General features: G+C 45.1%; 1 protein-coding gene across 3 annotated transcripts in view; it reads right to left on the bottom strand.

Moving 5' to 3' along the window:
- The window catches only part of SH3PXD2A (SH3 and PX domains 2A), a 439,126-nt gene extending 414,644 nt beyond the window's left edge, over positions 1–24,482 (bottom strand). For 2 of the 3 annotated variants that reach the window (XM_053311873.1, XM_053311875.1), the window contains exon 1: positions 23,657–24,482. In XM_053311873.1, coding sequence (XP_053167848.1) covers positions 23,657–23,728 — 72 coding nt within the window. In that variant the 5' untranslated portion in view covers positions 23,729–24,482. The remainder of the gene's footprint in view (positions 1–23,656) is intronic. The other variant, XM_053311874.1, reaches the window with a different exon arrangement.
- Between the last annotated feature and the right edge of the window lie 374 nt (positions 24,483–24,856).

Here is a 24,856-nt window from a genome sequence, read left to right as displayed (position 1 = left end):
TGGAGAGAATCTATCTATGTGGTCGCTAAGAGTCGACACCGACTTAACGGCACTTAATCAATCAATCACATCCTAATGGCCTAAAATTGCATGGGAGCAATATGACGACAACTTCCATTTAGGTTTCTGAAAACAGAATCCTGGGTGGTCCAATTGACAGACAGTTGGTCTAGGACCTGGCTTCAAAGTCCTGACTCAGCCATCATCTCTATTGCAGGGATTTGTCATACAAGTGGAATACAGTTTACTTAATATACTATATAAGTGATAATAAAAGGGAATATATCTGATTCTTCATTTAGATGAATAGTTAGGCTACTACCTTTCAAGATGGTTGTTTGCATGTATGTTTTAATGTACCTCATGATTCCATGTTGTCCTCTTAGGTGTTTGAACTGTAACAGCATAATACACTTTTACATCCAGAGTTATACAATCCCAGAGAAACTTGGCAATCATCATTGCTAAAACAAACCATCACTCCTGGCAATCACCTCTTCCCCTCCTGCCAATTCCCATCTGTTCTCTCAAGAAACACCAGCAGGAACTTCAATGGGTTATTGTTTATATTGTTCTTTCCAGTGGCTGTATGGGTAATCCCAGGTTTGACTATATCTTGGAGCTAGCTAGATGCCAGATATCAGCCAGGAATCAGCTCTGCATACATTCACAGGCCCAGGAACACAATGTAGCCATCTTCACTTCTCACTCACTATCAAATCCCACTCCTCAGTTTAACTGCCATCAGACCTGATGCTTCACAAACACGGAACAAAAGTGCAGAAGTACAAAGAAGATCTATATCCCTGTGGTAGGGAATAAGCCTTAAAAGGATAAGGTCACAGGTCCCCCTTAAAGGACATCATGTCATATGGTTGAGGGGAGATCTGCTTGATACCTTGGAATGCCACTGGTAGTTAGAGCAAGGCAATAGCAGATTAGATGGACCTACAGATTGTCTCAGCTACAAAAAGGGAACAGGCCATCCCCACCACAAAAATCATAAAAGAAAAAGAGGAGGGAAATAAACTAGATGCATACAACAAAATTAACATTGATATCTGCAAATATTTTAGACATCAACATCAATGTGAATAAACTAATGGTGCAGTCACCTTAAATGACGCAGTGGAGAAATGCTTGACTAACAAGAGCTAGCATGATGTAGTGGTTAGAGTGCTGGACTAGGACTGGGGAGACCCGAGTTCAAATCCCCATTCAGCCATGATACTTGCTGGATGACTCAGGGCCAGTCACTTCTCTCTCAGCCTAACCTACTTCACAGGGTTGTTGTGAGGAGAAACCTAAATATGCAGTACACTGCTCTGGGCTCCTTGGAGGAAAAGCGGGATATAAAATGTAATAAATAAAATAAAATAAAATAAAATAAATAATAAGCAGAAGGTTGCCTATCAGGCAGCAGTGATATAGGAAGATGCTGAAAGACATCATCTCATACTGCGTGGGAGGAGGCAATGGTAAACCCCTCCTGTATTCTACCAAAAGAAAACCACAGGGCTCTGCAGGCGCCAGGAGTCAAAATCAACTTGACACACTTTACCTTTACAAGATAGAGCAAACTGTTCAAAAGTTGCAAGAAAGCTCCGCAATTACAGCATGTCTGCACTACCCCACCAAAGACAAACAAGTCACATAATACCACATAAAAACAGATGGCTCACACATTCATGTACATTGCTTGCTTATTCTAATTATGATACACTTGATGAACTAATTCCATAAGCAAGCACTGTGCCTGAATTGATATGAATGCTCAATCTGTAATGTTACATACACCTGCAAGCAACTGCTTTATGTTGCCACTATTAAAGTGATGAGGATGCGGATGTGGGAACCAAGCCCAAAGAACCATGAAGATGTGGAAGGGACTAAGAAGCCATCACCCCTCTACTGTGAAACAGAAAAATACATCCACCAGTTCTCCCCACACCTACATCAACCTAGGCAGTCAAATCCATCCCATGACTAGCAGAGGACAATACAATGCTTATTTATTTTGAGATTCCTATCCTACCACATTGTCAGCTTATGAAAATCATGAAAAAGCTCATAAATTAACAAACAAAACCCAAAACCTGAAACCCTAAACTTACATTAAAATACCGTAAGTGCAAACAAGCAACAGATCAAACAGCCTCAAATTATTAACCAGTCACTCTCTGGCCTAGCACTCTCGCCTAGCAATTAAATGTATCAATTGCCCCAGAATCCTAAAATCAAGATGTTTTGTTTCTAACTTCTACAAAGGGGGTGCCAACACCTAAAATATTTGTTGCCTTTTCATGCTCTGAACAAGGCTCCATCAACAATTGTAGTGCAGGAAGGGTCCACAGAAAAGGCACTCACTGAGGTAGCCTGGAACAAGGCTGTTTAAGGCTTTACGAGTTAGCACTTAGACCCAAAAGCAAAGTGAGTATCAGAAATCAGTTCTTCTGCAGTGGTGTTAAGTATCTCCTACCAATAATAGACAGACTGGTACATTTTGAACCAACGGCAATTTCTGAATAAGTTTCAGAGACAGCCTCATATGGAGGATGTTATAGCAGTCCAGGCTGAAGTTTATCGAGAGAATATATACCTTAGGGTGATTCATAATGGAGAGGAAGGAAACCAAATTTGGTGAGCAGTCAGGCCTTGAATACAAGTAAAGAGTCATCCACAGAGTCATTCCAAGCTAATTGGGCACATTTTCCCACATCACCGAACATCCTGCTTTGGGCTGTGGCAGTTCCAGATGGCTCAGAGGAAGCAGTTAAACAAAATCACACTGTTTTGCTTCATAAGAGCAAGGATGAAGCTTCATTGGGCAATTTAAATATCCCTTGATGATATCATCATACACTTTGGAAGGCCCACTTCACAGCCCCTACCGAGGCCACCATTTCTACACAATGAAGTCACCTCTTGACATAGGAGGCTGAAGAGTGGAAAGAACTCTCTAGCTGCCAACAACCAGATATGTTAACGCAAGCCTTTCCAGGTGCAATAATGTCACCAAGTGAGAAGAACAGTCTAACTGAAGGGGCAGCTGGAAGTGGCGGCGCAAAGGCCACTTCCTAACAGTGTATTAGATTTTCTGTAAAACTCAGCTATTAGTGACTCAGCAGACATAGTGTTAGTAATAGAAGTGAGTCGAGTAATATTGTTGCAAGGGTTACACTGCTCAGAGTAATACTGCTGAGAAGTCAATATGTCTATCTACTCCACTATGACCTATTCCATTATTACAGACCCAATGGTCAAAAACCTTATCCTGTTGCCTCTCTATGATTTAGGGAACCATCTTATTTATTTGCTTACTTTATTTTACTATGTAAACCGCTTTGAGAACTTCTGCTGAAAAGTGGTATATAAGTAGTAGTATGAATCGTTTGAGCCACCTAATGGAGCAGCAGGGAAATTATTTAACTAGCAAGCCAGAAGTTGCTGGTTGAATCCTCACTGGTATGATTCCCAGACTATGGGAAACACCTAGATTGGGCAGCAGCGAAATAGGACAATACTGAAAGGCATCATCTCATACTGCATGGAAGATGGCAATGGTAAACCCCTCCTGTATTCTACCAAAAACAACCACAGGGCTCTGTGGTCGCCAGGAGTCAACACCGACTCGATGGCATATTTTACATTTAGTACTAGTTCACATGCCACCACCCCTACCCCCACCCCAGCTAGACAAAATGAACTCACTTGCATTTTAGCACAGATTTCAGCACTTGTTAGAACATCCTACATTGCATTGTTGGTCCATTTTGTCTAGCTGTGGCGAGGGGGAGGGGGGTGGCATGTAAACTACTACTAAACGTAAAGTATGCCATCGAGTTGGTGTCAATTCCTGGTGACCACAGAGTCACATGCTTCCTGTTACAGCACTTTGTATACAGTTACAGTATTCTCTATTAGAGAAAGAGGCAGAAAGAGAGAATATGTGATGCTTCCTGGGACATGACAGAAGGGATGGTTCCAAGTGACCAAAGAGAAAGAACACCTAAAAGAGTCAGTGGGGCAAGGATGAAAGATGCACTTCCTTCATTTTTGTCTGCATGCTATATTGAGAAATGCAAAAAGTTCTGGTTCCACTCAGGTCACCCAGTGTCTGGGGTCAGCCCAGGAAATGTGCTATCTATCCCTTCAATCCTGGACTGAAGAAAGTTGATGCCTTTAGTTGTAATCCTTCTAGGATGCTCTCTAGGAAATTTGTTTGATGTGCAATAGCTGTCCCAAACACCAGTACTGAAATTCCTAGCAAGAGAGAAGAGAGACACAGCCAGAAAGCTTGCTGGCACAGGTTTGCTGGTGTGTGCATATGCCAGGCCTTGACAAATTTTCTGTGGATCTAGGAGTCAGCCCAAATATTTCGGAGCCAGATAATGGACACTTGATAAAACTACTGGACTTAGTGATGGACATTGTAGAGGGGGAGGGTAAATGGATTTCTCTTCATTCCCTTTACAAGTAACATACTTAGAACAGAAACAGGGCTGCCTGGAACAAAAATATTTTATAAATTACTCTACCTCTGAATATCCTAGTGTAGGCACCACAGTCAAATTGCAAGGCACCATGGCTCCCTGGTACCTGGGATTTGTCAAGCCCTAGTGTATGTTTATACACATGTACTTTGGAAACCTGACTAAAGAGGTCCCACCTGTTCCAGTGGTTTTATTCTAAAGCAGAATGTGAAATAGTCCAAATTCTACTGAAAACATTTTGCATATATATCACTACGGCTGGGTTTAGACATAATGCAAAACAGGGTGGATAAAGATCAATGATTTTTTTAAAAAATTAAAAATCAGGTTTTTAAAATTTGAATCAGATTTTTTATTTAAATTTATTTTTTAAATTTAAATCAGATTTTAAAAATAAAATGTTTTTTGAGAAAAAATCTATCTAAAGATAGTTTTCTATTTAAGATACATTATAGTATTATCATGAAATAAGGATTAGTTTTTAATTATGTAGCATGAGGCTGTATATATGCAATGTTTAAATTTTTTGGTAAATCCATTCACAACATCATGTTCTTCCAGAGGTTTCTATAAGATTATTTTGGGCAATTTTTCTATCTAGAAGAGGACCAAACATGAAACCTTCATCTGGTTGTAAATATTAAGATTATACCAGCAAGAATGAGTCTTTATGTTAAAAAAAACCATGATTTAAATCTAGTCTTACTGACTAGTGATTTAAATCGATTTGATTTAAATAAAATCCACCCTGATGAAAAACCATTTTTTGTTTACTAATGGTTTTGCATTAGCTCTGATCTCAAGCCTACCAATACACCATGGTTACTTAGAGCCAACAAACCAGGACTGAAACCGATATTTTGAAGCTGGTTTGTCAACCATAGTTACTGCTAAGCTTTGCATAAGCAGTATAATGCAAAGTATTGCTTTGCATTGTGTTTCAGTTCACAAACTACTGACAAACGATAGTTGCATTGCTTCTGCCTCAGGAGGGTTGCTACACCATTGAAACAAGAGTGAACTTATGACCTTACCAAGGTGAGTCCTGAGCAGATGAGATAGGACAGGCTCCGATTACGGTGGAAAAACACAAGTAGACAGGCAGCACTAAATAATACCTTGCCTTCTATAGATGTGGAAAGCTCCAATCATGGTTTGGGTCTTTAACTATGGTTAGCACAAATCATGGTGTCATGTTATGTCTGAAACCAGTATAACACTGCAGTCGTAAACACACTCAACAGAGAGCAAGTCCCACAGAACGCTGAGGGGCTTACTCATGCTGAGGATTACAGTGTTCCACATTTAACTATCATCCTAGCAGCAATGTGAAAGCAAGAGTGGCAAAGGTGACATGGGAAAGTACTCCAGCTGACGTCTTCGCAGCCTCGCCAGTGACATCAAACCCCTGGATGGGCTCCAGCGCAGACTGGCCCTGCCCCAGTGATAATAGCTCGTAATCTCCTGGCTTGTCAGAAAACATTTCGAGTGACTTTTTCACAGCCATATTTCCAGCTGTTTAGATTTCCTGGCTTTTAACAAAGCAGCATGTCTTACTTTTACCAGAAGCCTGCCTCAGCTCAGCTTTACGCTGTTGTCAGTGGAAGACAGCTCATTTGGGGTCACCAGTTTGTGTTCCCAGGCCTTTTCTGTTAAACACTGCCCATATTTCGCAAAAGAAAAAAAGAAAAAAGAAAAGGCTGTTTTCTTTATTTATAGTAGTAGAAAACCCCAGTAAAACCTCCTGGGAAAGTTCTGAAATTGCTAAGGCAAGACTAAAGGCAATCGTGAGACACCTTTAATAGAACTGGATTGAATGTAGAAATGCTTGGCTATTTTATAGTGCTCTGATGTAAATTGCTATTGTGGTTTAACATTTATTGTGGTGTGGCACCATATGGTGGTTTCAAAGAAAATACCCCCAAGGAATAATCTGGCTCCCCCTATATTGCAGTCATGCTATGCTGTATTTCCTTCTCTCTCTAGAATTCTGCAATGGTTTTTCAATAGAGGTGAAGTGTTCTAAAAAAAAAAAAAAGAATTTAAAATTATTACGGAGACAAGTAGCTACTATGTAACTTCACACATCAGCTCTTTCAATCGAAAGTATCCCCCCCGCACATGTGGAACCTCTAATACATACAAGGGCTTACCTGCTTACTGAAAATTCAGGAAAAGCTCCATATGCCTATCCCATTGCATGCACTGATTCCCCCCACACTTCTGGGGATGCAGTGGAGAATATGATGTCCTAAGCAGTGCAGTAAATGGAGAAGCACCTGTTCCCCAGAAGCTTTGCATGTTTATGGAGTGCCTGCAAACTTTCAGTTGGGCCCTTGCCTCTCAATTCAATCATAGTTGTAAAATAAAAGCTAGCCAAAACCTCCACAAAATCACTTTGTATGTCTCGCTATAGCATCTGCTCGTCCAATAGCCGAGAGGCGGGGACAGGGAGGGAGGGAGGGAGGGAGAGGGAGAGGGAGAGGGAGAGGGAGAGGGAGAGAGATCTGAGAAACAAAGTGATATAGAATTCTGTGTCTTGGGATACATACTAAAAATCAGCTGCCCCTAGAGAACAGCCCAACTGGGACCACAGGAAAAGTTCTAGAAAAAGACAGGCATCTTTTCTCAACTTACTCCTGAGTTCGTGAAAGAAGCTCATCAGGCTTGAAAAAGATCTATGTAGTACTCTGAGGCTGTGACAAAAAGAAAAATCCCTTCTGATTAGCTGCATATTAAATTTACCATCATTACCTTTTAGTATTATGCAAAACACCTTAAAGGTACCTTTTAGTTTTATACGAGAAAAGAAAATGTCTTTCTATCCTATTCAGTTTACTTGCCTTCTATTTATTTATTTATTGTTACATTTATGTACCGCCTTTCATTAAAACAATCCCAAAGCGGTTTACAGCAAAATTTAAAAACAAGATTAGAAAAAAGACACAATTAAAATATTAAGCTAAAAATATAAAACAAATCTGATTAAAAAATACGAAGTACAAAGAGCAGCAGCAAAGACAATCATATAAAAGCCTGGGTTAAAAGCCATGATTTAACATGCTTTCTAAAAGCATATCAGTAGAGTGTATGTATATTTTAATAGGCAAATTGTTTTACACTTTTACACTTTACCCTTCTTTAGCCATCTCTTTTCTAGGTTTGAAAATAGCCTGGATTACACAAAGATAGGAATTATTAAGAAGGATATGGAGATTGCAGAGAAGCTAAATGAGTTATTTTTATCTGTCTTCACGGAACAGGATACTGAGCATATACCTGTGCCTGAACTGAGCTTCTCAGGGACCGTGGTTTAAGAACTGAGTCAGATAGAGGTGATGAGAGATGACATTCTAAACTGTCTTGGAAAAATTATTAAACATATAGAAGAACAGGCCCTATAGAGGAAGGAATACAAGCATGGCTTCTGCAAAGGTAAATCTTGCCTCAGTTCTTTGAGAGTATCAATAGGCATGTGGATAAAGGTGATCCAGTTGAGCTAGTATACTTAGACTTTCAAAAAGCTTTCAACAAAGTTCCTCATCAAAGACTCTTGAGGAAACAAAGTAGTCATGGGGTAAGAAGTAGGAGTGTGCGCGAACTGGTCCAGGGCCATGTAAGAGGCCTCCGGACCGGTTCGGAATTCAACCAGTCTGGCGGTCCTGCGTGGGGGGGGGGAGTGTGGATTTAAGGGTGGGGGGGTTGTACTTACCCCTCCCACTGCTTTCCCCCCTCCGGCGCTGCACTGTTGTGCAAAGTTTTTGGGCCGGCAGAGTTCCTCCCTGCTGCCCCTGCCCCCATCGTTGTCTGGAATAAGGTGAAGTGGCTGCCACGCATGCGCCCGTTGCAGCACACGTGCGCCCATCACCACTGCCACATGCACTGCATACAGCACTCCTCATGTAGAATGAGAGCCATAGAGATCATTAACACAATCGAAAACAGTGTTCTACCAGCTGGTGTTCTACCAGCGTTTGGGAGCTGTGTGTACTCCCAATTTTCCATTGTGTGGAAGCAAGGTAGGAGGAAAACTTGGGGTAGGTTTTCCTCCTACCTTGCTTCACACACAATGGAAAACTGGGAGCACACACAGCTCTCAAACCCCAGTAAAACAAAGTTTTTGATTGTGTGAATGACCTCATAGTATTGTCAATTTATGAGAACCTGTTCTTTTCCAGTTCAAATACATTATTTTTGAACCATCTGTTATACTCCATAGCGAGTATGCACCATTAATTGATACAGAGACATTGCAACTGATCAGTGTGTCATCTTCCATTTCTTTCATAATGGTCTATAATATTCTGAGTGCCTGTCTGATTTCTTGAAGAACTAAAATCTAAACCTGTTTGTTTTTACATTTTATAACCTGCTTTTCAGCTCAAAAGTTCTTCAAAGAAATGTACAATTATATTTAAAATGTAAAAAGGAAACAACAGTTTAAAAAGAATCATACAGCAATAAGAACAACACACAAACTTAGCTGTAAGTAAAAATGACCACTTAGAAACAGGGAAATTAGTTCATATTTATGTATTAATTAGAGAACAGAACTTGTTTTTAAGGTCAGAAGACCTTAAAAGTATAATTCAAAAGTCTTCTTTAGTTCTAATCAATTTGATCTTATACTTCTCCATAATATTTCTCAATTCCATTCTAGAAGGAAACAGTCACTTGGGGAAAAAATGTTCTGGCTTATTATAACCTTGTTTAACATAAAATCTAAACATTTACACTAAGCAGAGTGCAACTACAAATGCATTCTTTTATTATGTACTGTTTTTTTTAAACTTCCCCAAGTTTCTAAAGAAAAACAGTTCAACCAATTCTACTTTTATTCTATATACTGCAAATGTTATACACACACACACACACACACACACTTGTGAGTTCAAAACTTAAATTAGCATTGTACATTTTGCAGGTAAGCATATGGAGGAATATCATATATCAGAAACACTCAAGCCCATTTTTAAAAGACATATTTCCTCAGGGGGTTTCTGGAGCTAAAAAAAAAAAATCATCCTCTGAAGTTTCAGATTTCTACAGATGGAGCACACAACACTATATGACACAAGCTGGACAGAGACTTTTTATTTCAAGGTCTTTCACTGAGCTTTTTTCTGCAATCATTTATAGGTGGGCAAACTGTGTCCCACATATTAGATTTCTGAAACAGGAATGGGGCAGGTCGGGGACAAACTACTTGTCTGAGGGGACACTTGCCCCATGCACCCCCCACCCCCGAGCCACCCTTTAATCCAAGCCGTTCAAAAGTCTGGTGTGGCAAATGTTTTAGGTCTGGTTTAGGTGGTTTGGCCATCAGAAACAGCCTTTTGGTTTTTACCTTCCCTCCTTTCCTTCCCCCTGTACGTTTCAGCTCCCTCCTTTACTCCTTGATCTGTGGAAACCATCACACCATGACATACAAACGGGCAAATGGAGGCTGCCACAATCCACAGTTTGCCTCCAAACCAGAATTGGAGTGACTGTCCATTTTGAAGTGGGAGTCCAATTCTGGTTTGGAAGGAAGCTGTGGCTTGTGATAACCGTAGTTTGCCTTATATGTCCACACAAAACACACAGTTAATAGCAGAGGCTAAAGCAAGATGTCAGCTCTACCAAGATACATCAAAGCACTTAAACATAGCACTGTGAACTGCCTTTCAGCAGTCCGGCTCTGCCAATTGTGAGTGGTTTCCTTTTGTATGGACACATGGCCATGAAGAGGAAGCAGCATAAACATGGCTGTTGGCAAAGAAAACCTATACACTGTGGAGAGGCCAGCTGTTTCCTCCCAAGACAGCCTATACATCTGAGTACCAACTACCATTATTTAACCCTGTTTCATAACTATGGAATAGAAAATTGATTTTAGACTGAAAATAACATAATCCAGGAGCTGGTCCATGGGGTTGTGCTAAGCCAGAGAAGAGGGAGAGAGGTGGGGAAAAATGTCTTTATCTTTCAGATGGCACAAAATATTAAAGATTTAAACACACCAGATTAAGAAATCCCATGCCTGATGTAACAGACATGTCTGCATCCAAGGTGCAGTCATATGATCAAAAGAGGCAGTACTGAGCCCTCCTGCAAGGATTATCCAGGAGGTTTTGCCTCATTTTGATTCATTTATTTAAAACATTTATTTATTTACCACTTATGCCATAACTCAAAGAGATTTATATAACAAAAACATAATCATACACAAATAAAACAACAAAAATAAGATAATAAAATAAAATAAAAAAGAAACTACACATCAGAGGCTAATTACTGGAGGAGAGCTGGTCTTGTAGTTGTTGAACCATCGAGTCAGTGTCGACTCTTGGAGACCACAGGGCCCTGTCTCTGGTAGAATACAGGAGGGGTTTACCATTGCCATGTCCTACGCAGTATGAGATTATGCCTTTCAACATCTTCCTATATCACTGCTGCCCAATATAGGTGTTTCCCATAATAACCCCTGCTAACTGGGCAAAGAGGCATCTTTTACCGTGGTGATTCTCTTTATTTAGCAGGGGGAGAGTAACTGGCCCTATCCACCCCCAGCACAGTACTTCCAGTGACTGTTGCTGGTGTGTATCTTATGTTTCTTTTTAGAATGTGAGCCCTTTGGGGACAGGGTTCCATCTTATTTGTTTGTTATTTCTCTGTGTAAACTGCCCTGAGCCAGAAATCAAACTATTATTATTATTATTATTATTATTATTATTATTATTATTATTAATAATCTGGGGAACATACCAGCTGGGATTGAAACCAGCAACCCCTTGCTCCCTAAGCAAGTTACTTCCCCACTGCACCATTAGGTGGCTAGTCTTGTAGTAGCAAGCATGAATTGCTCCCTTTGCTAAGCAGCATCCACCCTGCTTTGCATTTGAATGGAGAACATGTGTGAGCACTGTAAGATATTCCTGTCAGGGAATGGGGTCACTCTGGAAAAATTCCCCTTAAGGGATGTGGCTGCTTTGGGAAGAGCATCTGCATGCTTGAATGCAGAAGGTTCCAAGTTCCCTCCCTGACATCTGCAAGATAGGGTTGAGAAAGACTCCTGCCTGCAGCCTTGGAGAAGCCACTGCCAGTCTGTGCAGATAATACTGAGCTAGATGGACCAATGGTCTGATGCGATATAAGGCAGCTTCCTATGTTCCTAACCACAAAAAAAGTTCAGATCAGCCAAATGACAGCTGAAAACAGAAGTCTTCCTAACCTCTTCAGGAAAGAGATTCTGGAATTTAGGGGCCATGATCGCAAAGGTCCTGCTTCTAGGTCCTAACCTTCCATAAAGACAAGATAATAAATAGTGTCTACTGACTAGACTTCAACTAGTGGATTGGCTCACAGAGGGAGAATGGTTCATACACATTTTATGCATTAATCAGATCGAGAATGATTTTATTTTTACATTTGTATCCCGCTCTTTCTCCAAGGAGCCCAGAGAGGTGTACATGTTATGTTTATCCTCTCAACAATTTGTGAGGTAGGTTAGGCTGAGAGATAAATGACTGTCCCAGAATCACCTAGCAAGTTTCATGGTTTTGAATCTGGGTCTTCCCAGCCCTAGTCTAACACTTTAACTACTACACCGAGGGCATCCCAGACTTTTTTCCTACTCTGTTTTCTAGGAAGTAAGTATTCTGTAGCCCATTTCAGGCATTATCCCCATGTTCAAGAGATATCCATTCATAGTTTTCTGGATCCAACCCAATATTAGCATATATATATGGGAGGGGACAACTGTTCACACTAAGATGACTCTTTAAACGTCCATTCTAATTCCAATCCACTAACTATTACACAGTGTCATCAACCTACATAGCATTTTGTAGCTTAGGGAGAAAGATCTGCCCAAATGAGATTACAATCTACAGTTTGGCAATGGAGAACGTAGAGAGGCGGGGGAGGATGGGAGAGGCAATGCGGTTACGTATATGTCAGCTCCATTAAGGCTGGAGATGTCTCCTATATCTCCCAGAATAACAGAAGAATTCAGAATATATTTTGGTGGGTGTTACTGAATCAGGCACAAATATTTGAGTATGCTGCTCCCTATATGCTGTTGCAGCTTCCTCCCCCTCTCCCATTCCTCTAAACATGTGGGAGAAAGTGAGAGATGAGCTAGCTATCCACATGCTGAAAGTCACCCCTTTGCAAAGTTGACCTTGGGTGGAAAATGCCAGAGACAGTTCTCTTCTCAACACAGGCAAAAATCAAGCTTTGCATATTGCAACAGTGAGATATCGAAAACCAGACTTTTGTTCAAAGCACATGGAAAAGGCCCGAAGGGAACAATATCACAATGGCAGCTGGATTCACTTAGCCAGCACTAATGTACAGAAATAAGGAAAAGGCATACATGTATATGTATTTGGCCTAAGGCTGTGGATGCGTTTTGATCACCCACTCTCAATATTAATGTGGAGGATCAGGTTAAACACTCCATATGAAAGCACTCATGGATGAGCCCAGTCACAGTCAGCCAATATCAATTAGATATATCAGACAACCTGGTAAGAGTCTGAGAAATTAAAGGGCAACCTCTAGGGAGTTTGAATGGGAAGAAGTCGATCAGAAGCCTTAATTAAGTTGCAGCAATGAATTAATTCAAGCAGAAGCAGGGAACATCTTTCATCACAGCACAGCAATTCTAACATGAGTACTGCAGTACTGAAGTCTAGGAATCAGCATGACCATGAAATCAGATTATTTTTGCTACCATAGAATTCTGAGGATAAGCTTTCATTTTGTTAAAAGTGTAAGTTTCTGGCCCTTGTGAACATAAGAACAGCACTGCTGGATCAGGCCCAAGGCCCATCTAGTCCAACATTCTGTTTCACACAGAGGCCCACCAGATATCTCTGAGAAACCCACAGGCAAGAAGGGAGGGCATGCCCTCTCTCTTGCTGTTGCTCCCCCGCAACTGGTGTTTAGAGGCATCTTGCCTCTGAGGCTGGAGGTGGCCTATAGTCACCAGATTAGTAGCCATTGATAGACCTATCCCCCATGAATTTGTCCAAGCCCCTTTTAAAGCCATCCAAGTTAGTGGCCATCACCACATCCTGTGGCAGAGAATTCCATAGATTATAAGAACGTGGTTCAGTCGTAAGAAAGGGGTGCAATTCTGCATTCTGTTATTGCCCCATGTTCTAATTTTTAAAAATTCAAACTTGGAAAAGCTAAATTAGAATCCAAATTGTGGAAAAAAATGTAAATTTGATAACAATTAAAAAGCAAAGCACGCTATTTAATAAAGCATATTATCATGTTTGCTTCTAATAGCACCATTTCACTTTTATAGCCAAATAACATCTAAATGGATAGTATATAAGTCTAGATTCCCCTGGTTATTGGTGTCCTGTCACAAGAGACTAGTTCACTCACTAATCTATCATGAGAAAATAGTTGCTTAAGATCTGAGGGAACTCTCAAATACATTTTGCTTCCCCCCCCCCAGTCCATAAAGGAACCCCCTCCCAAATTAAGTAAACTTGTCACAATCCAGAAGCCACAACAGAAACAACTGTCTCCTTTTTGCAGTACTGGATGTTTAGTGTCATTCACATTTTGTAGAGCAGGCCTTCCCCAACATTGGGTCAGCAGATGTGGTTGGACTAAAAGTCCCACCATCCCCAGCCATAGTGGCCATCACTGTTCCCTCTAAGGCGTGAGCATGTGCACGTGCTCACAGGTTTTTGGATGTCCGCTCAGTTCATTTTAGATCCCGCTCGGGCTGAATCAGGAAGGCTCCATTCTGAATGCAGGTGCATGCACACTGCCTTGATACTGCCGCCCAGAATAAAACTCATTCCGCACAGAGATGAAAAAAATTAGAGGGACCACTGGCCACCATTGTGACTGAAGGTTATGGAAGTTGTAGTAGTTCAATGACATCTGCCGACCCAAGGTTGGAAATCGCTGCTCTAGAATAAAATCAACATTATTTAAGTAATTCTTATTGCCATTCCTTTCATTTCCCACCTGAAGGGATATGAAAGGAATGATCTGTGCTCTAGAGCCTGGCAGTGAAGTTCTAGGGATCAGTTCCAGTATACAGTGTTGGCTGCTGGTTCACTAGGAACCCACTTCAGCATCTTTCTCACGAGCAGCCTAACTCAGGTTAGGGCAGCCCAGCCTGGGTTAGGCTGCTCATGTGGAATGCTGGGATCGCTACCAATCCTGGCACTCCCACCTAGCCTCACCTTGCTTTTTGCCCCAGCTCTTAGCTAAGGTAAAGGGTGTGAGTGTGCCCTTAACCTCAGTGCCAGAGCATGTATTTTGCTTGGGATGCTTGCAGACTGAGCAGACACAGACGGGTGTCTAGAGTGCCTGTCTGACCGGGAAATTGTCCAATGCACCGCACCTGGTGCTCTGTGGGATTTTTGGAGGCCGGGATGCATTGTACTGGCCTCTGGCAAGCCTCATGGCTTGGCCATGCACATGAGTGGCGCTCCCAGGAGGGCAAGGAGATTGTCTGGTGGCGGTAGGAAGTGAGTACAGCTCAGCCTTCCCCTGCCCCCTGCCTGCCCTCCCTGCCTCCTGGTTGTGTGAACATAGGTGAAACTAGGGGGGCCGCCAGGACACATGCCCTAGGCGCCACTGCTATGCTGTTTTCACCTTTAGACCCAGGAGCTCAAGGGGATGGGGCAGGGGCAACCTTTTACCAAACCTTTGCAGTGTGGCAGAGACAGAAAATTGGTAGATTATTGTTATAAATTCTTTCTCTCTCACACACACACCCCCACACACCATTTTTCTGATTCGAATATCACACTGTTTTGCTGTTCTGTGGCTAGTTGCAACTTCCACCTTCTTCCTGATCAGGCTGCTGAATCCAAGCCTATTGTAAACTGCTGGATAATTTCAGATTGTTTGGGGCCCCTAGAATTTCCCATTGCAGCCATCTCCCTTTAAGGCAAAGGCTGTTTGGACAGAACAAAACCCCATCCCTGAATTTCTTGGAGGCAGCAGCCTGTAGTGAGGTGTGCTGAAGTGGCAGAGCATTTGCTAAAAAGAGCTTTCACTGCTTAGCTCTATGGAGGCATGCCCAGCACATGGATGTGCTGCGTTTCCTTGGGAAGGTGACTGGCACATATGTGCCACATGTGTGGTTGTGTGTGTGTGTATGCATGTGTGTGTTGCTTTCAACCTGTTTCTCCTGAAAGTGTCTGAACTTGCATTTTTGAGCTGATATTATGGTAAGGTTATCTGAAAGATGGGTGTCAGATGTTTGGACAGGGGGAAGGTAACAGGGGGAGCAGGGCTATTCCATCTGCCTTGCTGGGACCTTCCATCTAGCCCCTTTGCCTCCTGTGGACATTCCAGCTCAGACAGAGTGCAGCCTGCTTGTCGGCTGCCAAGTTCCAGCTGGCTGGTTGCCAGCCTCCCAGATTGCTGAAGTTCCATCACCTGCTGCCTGTCCTGGGAGCTGCTTGTGTGAGGAGTGGCTTCTGGGGCTTGCAAGCTTAAAAGAAAGGAGGCTCGCCATAAGCGTAGCCATTGGCGTGGCCGTCAGGCCGCCTGTAGGCGACCGCCGAAGCCAGCCGCCAAAGGGGGTGGGACTGAGGGTTGGGGGGGTTGGGTTGGGCCAGGTCTCTTGCAGACATGTGTTTGGGCTCTCTTGAGTGGGATGGTGCTGGGGGTGTGCCTAGCAGTTCGGGGGCAGCTATTACTGTAGTGGTGGGGAATAGAAGAATTGGCGCTGGCAGAGCAGCTGGCCATTACAGGGGAAGGGAAATCAGTAATTTAGTAACTGTTTCCACTTCCAACTGTTCCGTCAACTCTTCGGCCTCGGGGAGCAGCTCCAACGACCCACAGAATCTGGCCTTGCTCCTCTGCAATGCCAGGTCAGTTCAGAATAAGACCAAAATTGTCCACGATTTGATCATGGATGAGGGAGCTGACCTGGCATGTATAACCGAGACCTGGTTGGGGGAGGCGAGTGATCCAGTGTGGGCTCAGCTTCTCCCACCAGGTTACTCTGTCGTGGAGCAGGCCAGGGGAAGTGGGCAGGCGGGTGGAGTGGCTGTGGTCCATAAGAATACCATTTCCCTTACCAGGGCCCCTGTGAGACAGCTGACTTATATTGAGTGCATATTTTTGAGGCTGGGATCTAGGGATAGATTGGGAATTCTGTTGGTGTACCGTCCACCCCGCTGCCCAACAGACTCCCTAACTGAGCTCACGGAGCTGAACGTGGAGTTGGTGTTGGAGTCTCCTAGACTTTTAGTGCTGGGGGACTTCAATATCCACTTTGGAGCTGGCCTGTCTCGTGCGGCTCAGGAGTTCATAGCGGCCATGACAACAATGGGCCTATCCCAATTAGTTTCTGAACCAACTCATGTTGCTGGCCATGCACTCGATTTGGTCTTTTGTTCGGATCAGGGGGGTGTTCCGTGGGTGGGGGATCCAGTGGTTTCCCCATTGTCATGGACAGACCACTACCTGGTTAAGGTTGGTCTCACAGCCACAATCCACCCCTGCAGGGGTGCTGGACCTATTAGGATGGTCCGTCCAAAAAGACTGCTGGACCCAGTGGGATTTCAAAAGGCCTTGGAGGATTTTGATGTTGGTGTGGCTGGTGATTCTGTTGATGCTCTGGTGGGAACCTGGAACAAGGAACTCAACAGGGCAGTAGACACGATTGCTCCTAAGCATCCCTTCCGACCTGCTGCAAAAATGGCCCTTTGGTATACTGAGGAGCTGTGGGGGCTGAAGCGGTTGGGTAGGTGACTAGAGCGCAAGTGGAGGAGAACTCGGTTCGAATCTGACAGGATTCAGCATGTGACCCATTTGAAGGCTTATGCGGTGGCAGTGCACGCAGCGAAAAAGAGATTCTGGTCTGCACGCATTGCGGCTGCAGGTTCACGCTCAGAGGAGCTATCCCGGGTTGTGAGGAGTTTGGTTTCTGCTCCTTCTACTTCTGATCAGTCCCCAGAGTTGCTCTGCTATGATGCCTTTAATGGGTTCTTTGCGAATAAGATCTCCTGTATTCGTGCTGACTTGGACTCCACTATTTCTGCAAGGTCTATGGAGGAGGTGTCCAGCAATCCCTCTTGCAGTATTAGATTGGATCAGTTTCAATCTGTGACTCCTGAGGATGTGGACAAACTGCCTGGGGCGGTGGGGCCTACCACCTGCTCTCTGGATCCTTGCCCAACTTGGCTGCTTCTATCTAGCAGGGAGATTGTTGGAGGTGGCCTAGTTAATATCGTAAATACGTCGCTGAGGGAGGGTAGGGTGCCCCCCTGCCTGAAGGAGGCAATGGTTAGACCACTCTTAAAGAAGCCCTCCCTGGACCCCTTAGCGATGGACAGCTACAGGCCAATATCCAATATCCCTTGGTTGGGCAAGTTGATTGAGAGGGTGGTGGCCGACCAGCTCCAGGTAGTCTTGGAGGAAACTGATTATCTAGACCCATTTCAAACTGGCTTTAGAGCTGGCTATGGGGTTGAGACAACCTTGGTCGACCTGACGGATGACCTTTACCGGGGAATCGACAGAGGGAGTGTGACTCTGCTGGTTCTTCTGGATCTCTCGGCGGCGTTCAATACCATTGACCATGGTATCCTTCTGGATCACCTGGGGGAGTTGGGGATAGGGGGCACTGCTTTGCAGTGATTCCATTCCTATCTCACAGGTAGATTCCAAATGGTGGAGCTTGGTGACAGTTGCTCCTCAAAACAGGAGCTGTTATATGGAGTCCCTCAGGGCTCCATTCTGTCACCAATGCTTTTTAACATCTACATGAAACTGCTAGGTGAGGTCATCAGAAGGTTTGGTGCTGGGTGTTATCAGTATGCTGATGACACCCAAATCTACTTCTCTTTTTCATCTTCAGGAAATGGCACTCATTCTCTAAATGCCTACCTACAGGCCGTAATGGGCTGGATGAGGGAGAACAAATTGAAGCTGAATCCAAGCAAGACGGAGGTGCTCATTGTGGGGGCTCAGAACCTGAGGGGTGAGTTAGATCTTCCTTTGCTGGATGGGGTTACACTCCCCCAGAAGGAGCAGGTGCGCAGCTTGGGAGTACTCCTGGACCCAGGCCTCACCCTGGTATCTCAGGTGGAGGCCATGGCCAGGAGTGCTTTCTATCCGCTTCGGCTGATTCGACAGCTGCACCCATTCCTCGAAGAGGATGACCTCAAAACAGTGGTGCATCAGTTGGTAACCTCCCGGCTACGTGGGGCTGCCTTTGTACGTAGTCCCGGAAACTTCCGTTAGTTCAGAATGTGGCAGCCAGATTGGTCTATAGGGCAACCCGGAAAGAACATATGATGCCTGTTTTGAAACAGTTACACTGGCTGCCGATATGTTTCTGGGCAAAATACAAAGTACTGGTTATTACCTTTAAAGCCCTGAACGGCTTGGGTCCGAGATATGTTAGAGAGCGCCTTCTTTTACATGATCCCCACCACACGTTAAGGTCATCTGGGGAGGTCCGTCTCCAGTTACGACCGGATCGTTTGGTGGTGACTCAAAGGCAGGCCTTCTCTGTAGCTGCTCCTGGGCTGTGGAATGCACTCCCAGCAGAAATTTGTAATCTTAATTCTTTACTGACTTTCAAGAGAGCCCTTAAAACTCATCTGTTTGGCCTGGCCTTTTGGGGTTTTTAATTAGTTTTAATTGTTTTTATGTTAACCTGGTTTTCAGGGTTTTAATTGTTTTGATAGTTTAATTGTTTTTTAAGATTTTTTAAATTGGTGTTTATATTTGTATTTCTGTTTTAATTGTTTTTAATGATTTCTGTTTTTTAATTGTAAACCACCCTGAGACAGCTCGGAAGGGCGCTATAAAAATCGAATAAATAAATAAATAAATTTCAGTGCTTCCCCTTGGCACTATTTTCCCTAGATACGCCCCTGTGTGTGAATAGCCTTACCATGTGCATGTGAAGTATTAAGACCCAAGTTACAACAGGGACTCTTATCTGCTAACTTCCCCCACCGCCACCATGCTCAGCTTTAGGCTCTGGCAAAACATACAATCTGGGATATACTGCAGCATTTTGTTACGGGTCCAGATTTGTATCAATAAATAACAAATAATAAATATTTACCCAATAGGGTTGCTGTAAGCATTATAACGACCCTATAAATAGGTATTATTATCTCCATATTGTAACTGTGGCTTAGAGGGAGTAGCTTGGCTACAGCCCAAGTTCATGGAGTTCAGAGGGAAGATTCAGACTAGGAAAGCCTTGATTTGTAGTTTGCTCTTAGCTCTACACCACACCAGCAACAGCTTGGAAAGGTGATTACACAGATTCATGGAGGATAGGCTAAGAAGCAGCAGCTGACCAGGATAGCTGAACAGAACTGCCAAACAGAGAAGCAATGAGCCACTGAATACCAGTTACTCGGGCTACAGTGAGGCTGCCTTCATATTTGCTTGTGGGCTTTCTAGAGGCATCTGGTTATCCACCAAAGGAAACAGGATGAAAAACTAAACTTCTTACTCTGAGCTTCCAGCACAATTCACCCACAGCAGCTTTAAGCCCTAGAGAACAGAGCTACAATAGCCAACTCTGCAAGACTGTTAGCCTTGAGAGCACTGGTAGCAGGCCACCTGAGACTTCTTCACAACCTGGCAGTAATATGTGAAGCCAAGATGAAAAAGAAGCACATTCACAAGCTGGTCTTCTTAACTTGGCAAACGGAACTTGTGAAAATCCAAGTCTTTTGAAGTTACATTTACAAGAAGTAAACTGATCATCTGACAGGTTATCACCCCAGGGTCCTTCCTTCGCAGGAATCTGGAGAAGTGGGAAAGATGATAATACAAATACTTGCTCATTGACTCCTGTGCATGCACTAGATTGACTGCTGGCTGTGAACTGGTGGAGATCAGGGCTTGCTACAAGAACCTGTGCTACCTTTCTGTCCACTCTAGATTTTTACCTTGCCTGCTTAACTATTTCAGCTCAGTTCAAAACTGTGATGTTGGCAACTGGCATGGCAAAACACAAGATTGCCATTAACAAGATTAACCAAATTCCCTACTTATCTGCCACTGAATGGTTAAAGGCAGGGAAGTTATTCTCCATTAGTCTGAGTTACTCAAATCCAGTGGTGAAAACAGGAAGAACACACAGATATGCAATACTGGCAACAATGTTATAGAGCTCCAGCAAAACATTTCATCCTTATTCACAGTGATGGATTAACAGAGAGGCAGAGTAGGCATTTGCCTATGGCGGCAAAATGTGAGGAGCGGCAAAGTTTACACTCCTCAAATTTTGCTGCTCCTCTCTGGGAGTGGCGGTGACAGCTGCAGTGGCGGGGGGAGAGGGGAAAGGACTCCCTTTCACCTTCTTAAAAACACATCGCTGCATGGCGATATGGAGTGCAGTGGCAGCTGCAGTGCCTGTGGAGAGGGGAGCGAGGGGAACGTCCCCCCTTTTGCCCTCTAAAAAACACCACTGCTGGCAGCAGGATGGGGCATGGCAGTGGTAGGGAGCCAGGAGGGAAGAGTTCCCGCTTTTACCTTTTAGAATGCCACGGCGCAGCGGAATGGGGTTGGAGAGGGCAGTGAGCTCCTTCCAGGTCCCCTCCTCCTAAGTGACTGCATGGTAGGGACGTGCATGGAACTGGGAGGAGGAGGCCCAAAGGTGGGGGGCTTCTGCTTTAAGGGCTGGGGAGGGTGCACTTACCCCTCCTCCACTTATCCCCCGCTGGAGCTCTGTTTTTGACAAAGTCCATGGGGCGGCAGCATACCTCCCTGCTGCCCCATTGCCCCCGTTTACTAGAACTAACCGGAAGTATCCGATGCACCTGCGTGCGCCGGGCCCGTGTGCCAGTGTGCACAGGCACATCGGATACTTCCGGTTAGTTCTAGTAAATGGGGGTAAAGGGGCTGCAGGGAGGTATGCTGCCAATGGACTTTGCCAAAAACAGAGCGCTGATGGGAGATAAGGGGGGGAGGGGCAAGTGCACCCTCCCCAGCCCTTAAAGCAGCACCCCCACCTTCAAACTGGCAGAAACACCCACCATTCGAACCGGTTTGAGGTCCATAAAGGGCCTCCGGACCAGTTGCGTGCACATCCCTACTGCATGAGCCTCCCTGCAGTGCAGCCCATTTTGGGCCTTCCTCTGCCCATGTGGAGGAAGGCCCAAAACGGGCTGCAGAGAGGCCTGTGCAGTCATTTGGGAAGAGGGGACCTGGAAGTAGCTCGCTGCCCTCGCCACCCCCAACTAGCCATGCAGCGGCATTTTAAAGGGTAGAAGCGGGAACTCTCCCCTCCTCAGCCCCTGCAGCCGCTGCGCCCCATCCCCCCCGCTGCCAGCAGTGTTTTTTAGAGGGCAACGGGGGAATTTTCCCCTCGCTCCCCTCCCCACAGGCACTGCAGCTGCCACCATGCCCCATCCCATCAAGCAGCAGCATTTTTTGAAGAAGATGAAAAGGCGGCAAAAGCCTTTTTGCCTATGGGCAACAAAAAGCTTAATCTGCCCCTGCTTATTCATCTCTGAGCTTGGAGTCCCAGGGAAACATGATGCAAATAGGGAAGGGGGCAGAATTCAGTGGTAGAGCATATGCTTTGCTTTGCTTGCAGAAGGTGGTCCCAGGTTCAATTCCTGAGATCTCCAGGTATAGCTTGAAAAGACCCCACACACACACACACAAACACTAGCAACCCTGGAGACCAGCTGCCAATCAAGACATACTATGCAAGATGGGACCAGGGCTCTGAATCAGTATAGGGAAGCATACATTTCTGCTTTGCTATACAAGGGGCAGATTATAGCCTTGAAATAAGATGCAAAGTTGCCTCTTTATTAAGATCAAGCACAGCTTTTATGAGATATAATTCATTCTTGGTGAGCATCTGAAGTACTTATTGGGGGGACAACAGAAGTGAAAGTATATCTTAGTCCCAATGTTCCCCAAGTCATACTGTCTCATTCCTCTTTGGATCTGCAGTGAATTTTGTTCCTGCAGTGCCTGTGTTTGTGTCCTGGCCTGCACCCCACAGGAGCGCAGCAAGCACTGCACACTGAACATGCTGGTTCAGCTGAAGAGAAGTGAGGGTTCATGTACGGTCAGCTTCGCTGGATCTTTGATGAGCAAATCAAACAAAGACTTTTTGCCAATAGAAGGTGGCCTTGATGGAGAAACCAGGACACCCACTCAGGGAAGCAGTAGGGTCCTTAAACGAATATTCCATTGTGTTCCAGGAGGACTGATCTGTTATCAAACTAATTTGAAAGGCTCAAGTGGTTGTTCTGGAGTGGTGACATCACATTTCAGAGGAGCAGAGATGCACACATATCTCAGTATCGCAAACAGAGAGCAGAAAGAACCTGGGGGTGCACCCACGGCCAATGCACATGCAGGCCAAAATTATAACTGTGGTCAAAATCCCCAGATGGTTCAAATAAAACAAAACTGCCTCATGCTGTAGCGGAAGGGCAAATAATGGTCAGCCAACTTGGCCAGGGGGCAACATTCCTGTGCATGTACAAACTGGTACTGGCATCACAAACTCAAAGCCAGGGGGGCACTTAAACACCATCTAGTCCCACCTCCTGCACCACAGGGCATCAAACAATTCCTTGCATGGCACCAAAATAGAGCAACAGCAAGAGGTATTGTGGCAGAGGTACTTTGGTTGGGGCAATCCTATTTAACACAATCTACTGCACGGATTCTAAATTTGATCAGGAGGGATCTTGTTTCACATGTATCTTGCATTATTTTTGAGATCACCTGGGAAGGTGCTTTTGCTCTCAAAACCTGTTCCCAGTGAGTTTCTGGGGTCCAGCTCACAGAATCTGGCAACAATCCTATGCACAGCTGCCTGGAAGCAATTACCATTATGCTTAGTGGGGCTTAGTTCTGAACAAGTATGTTTAGGTTTGTACTCATTTAGAACCATAGACCAGAGAGATGACTAGACAAAGTTAAGACCCTGTGGTGGTGACCTTGTTGTTGGATCATAAAGGTGCGTCGTAAGGCTCACGGGGCGGGTGGGGGGGAGCGGAGGAGCGCACAATACACACTCACGAAGCCCTACTACCTGCCTCACTTTTCCAGCCATTTCTCTGGCTCTTTGCAATCAGACATCCAACCGCCAACTCGTAAAAGGTTTCTGGCATGACACCCACTGCTAAGACATGCAGCAGCATCTGTACAGCAAGCAGTACTCAGCCCTCTGTACTCACATAGTGCTTGGAGGGATTTCGCCTTTTTTCCACGTCCACCACATTAGCATCCAGCACGTTGTAGGACAGCATCTTCGCGCTAGGGAAACCAGGAAATGCAGTCAGGGTCCAGATGTATCCTTGTATTATGATGAGTGCGCTTATTCTCCTTAGCACTCAAGGAGGATTTCCTAGGAAGCTGCTGCTGCTGCCACCCCCCCCACTCCTTTCTTTTCGTTGCCTGCACAAGACGACAATCAAAACTTCCCAAATCTTTACAGAGGAGATGTGTTTCACGATGCTTACATCAAGCAGGGAAGAGGCAACAACTACTAATCACACGCAGTCTTTTTTGTTTGTTTGTTTTTGCCCCCGTCAGTTGGAGGAAAGAGGACAGAATTGCCTTCAGTCACTTTCCAAAGGTCCTGACTGACTTGTTTAAAAAAAAAAAGCTCCGGGTGGAGGAAGAGGAGTCTTGGGGTCCAGTTTGCATGTATGTGCAGGGGAGGGAGTCCCTCGCCAGCCTTTGATGGTGACTCCAGTTCTTCAGCCCCTTTATGGATCTCTCTTGTGCAGTGTCCCGGGCGGGGGGTGGCTGTGGGTGTGCGTCTGCCTGCTTGCCTCTTTCCCCTCCTCCTCCGCTGGAGGGGCTGCTCTGCTCGGTTCTTATCTCCAGCCCGAACTCCGTGCCTCTCTACCAGCCTTGGCAACGGTCCCTGGTGCAGCTGCTGCTTTTGCAACCGCCCCCGGGGAAGGAAGGAGGGGGAAGGCAGCAGGCAGCGGGCCGGCTTGGGCAGAGAGAGGCAGGCAGGCGTGTGCGCGGCTCCCTTCTTCCCCAGACCCTGCTGCTTCTGCCTCCGGCTGGCGCGAGCTTCACTCGGCGCTGAACTCGGCGAGGGGCTGGAGGAGGGGCGGCTCGCAGGGAGGCAGGAGGGCTGGCTCGGCTGGCCGCGCACGGAGGGGCGGGGGGCTCTCTCTGGACAGGGCAGCAGGCAGGGGCGTAGCGGGCGATCACCTCTCCACACCCGAGCCCCGAGGGGGCGCCGGGCGGGGGAGGAAGCTGGATCAGGCGACTCCTCCCCTTCGGAACTACTTTATTGGCTGGAAAGGTTCCCCGGGGACTGCCCGAGATCAAAAAGGAAAGGGTGTGTGTGGAGGGATGGAATACACACAGAGATCCCCTTTGGAAAACTGCCCAAGAGCACGGGAGGAACTCCTGTG

This window comes from Hemicordylus capensis, chromosome 3 (assembly GCF_027244095.1).
Source record: "Hemicordylus capensis ecotype Gifberg chromosome 3, rHemCap1.1.pri, whole genome shotgun sequence".
Classification (NCBI taxonomy): Eukaryota; Metazoa; Chordata; class Lepidosauria; order Squamata; family Cordylidae; genus Hemicordylus; species Hemicordylus capensis.
The sequence above is the reverse complement of the archived record's forward strand: the minus strand, read 5'-3'. Positions and strand labels throughout refer to the sequence as shown.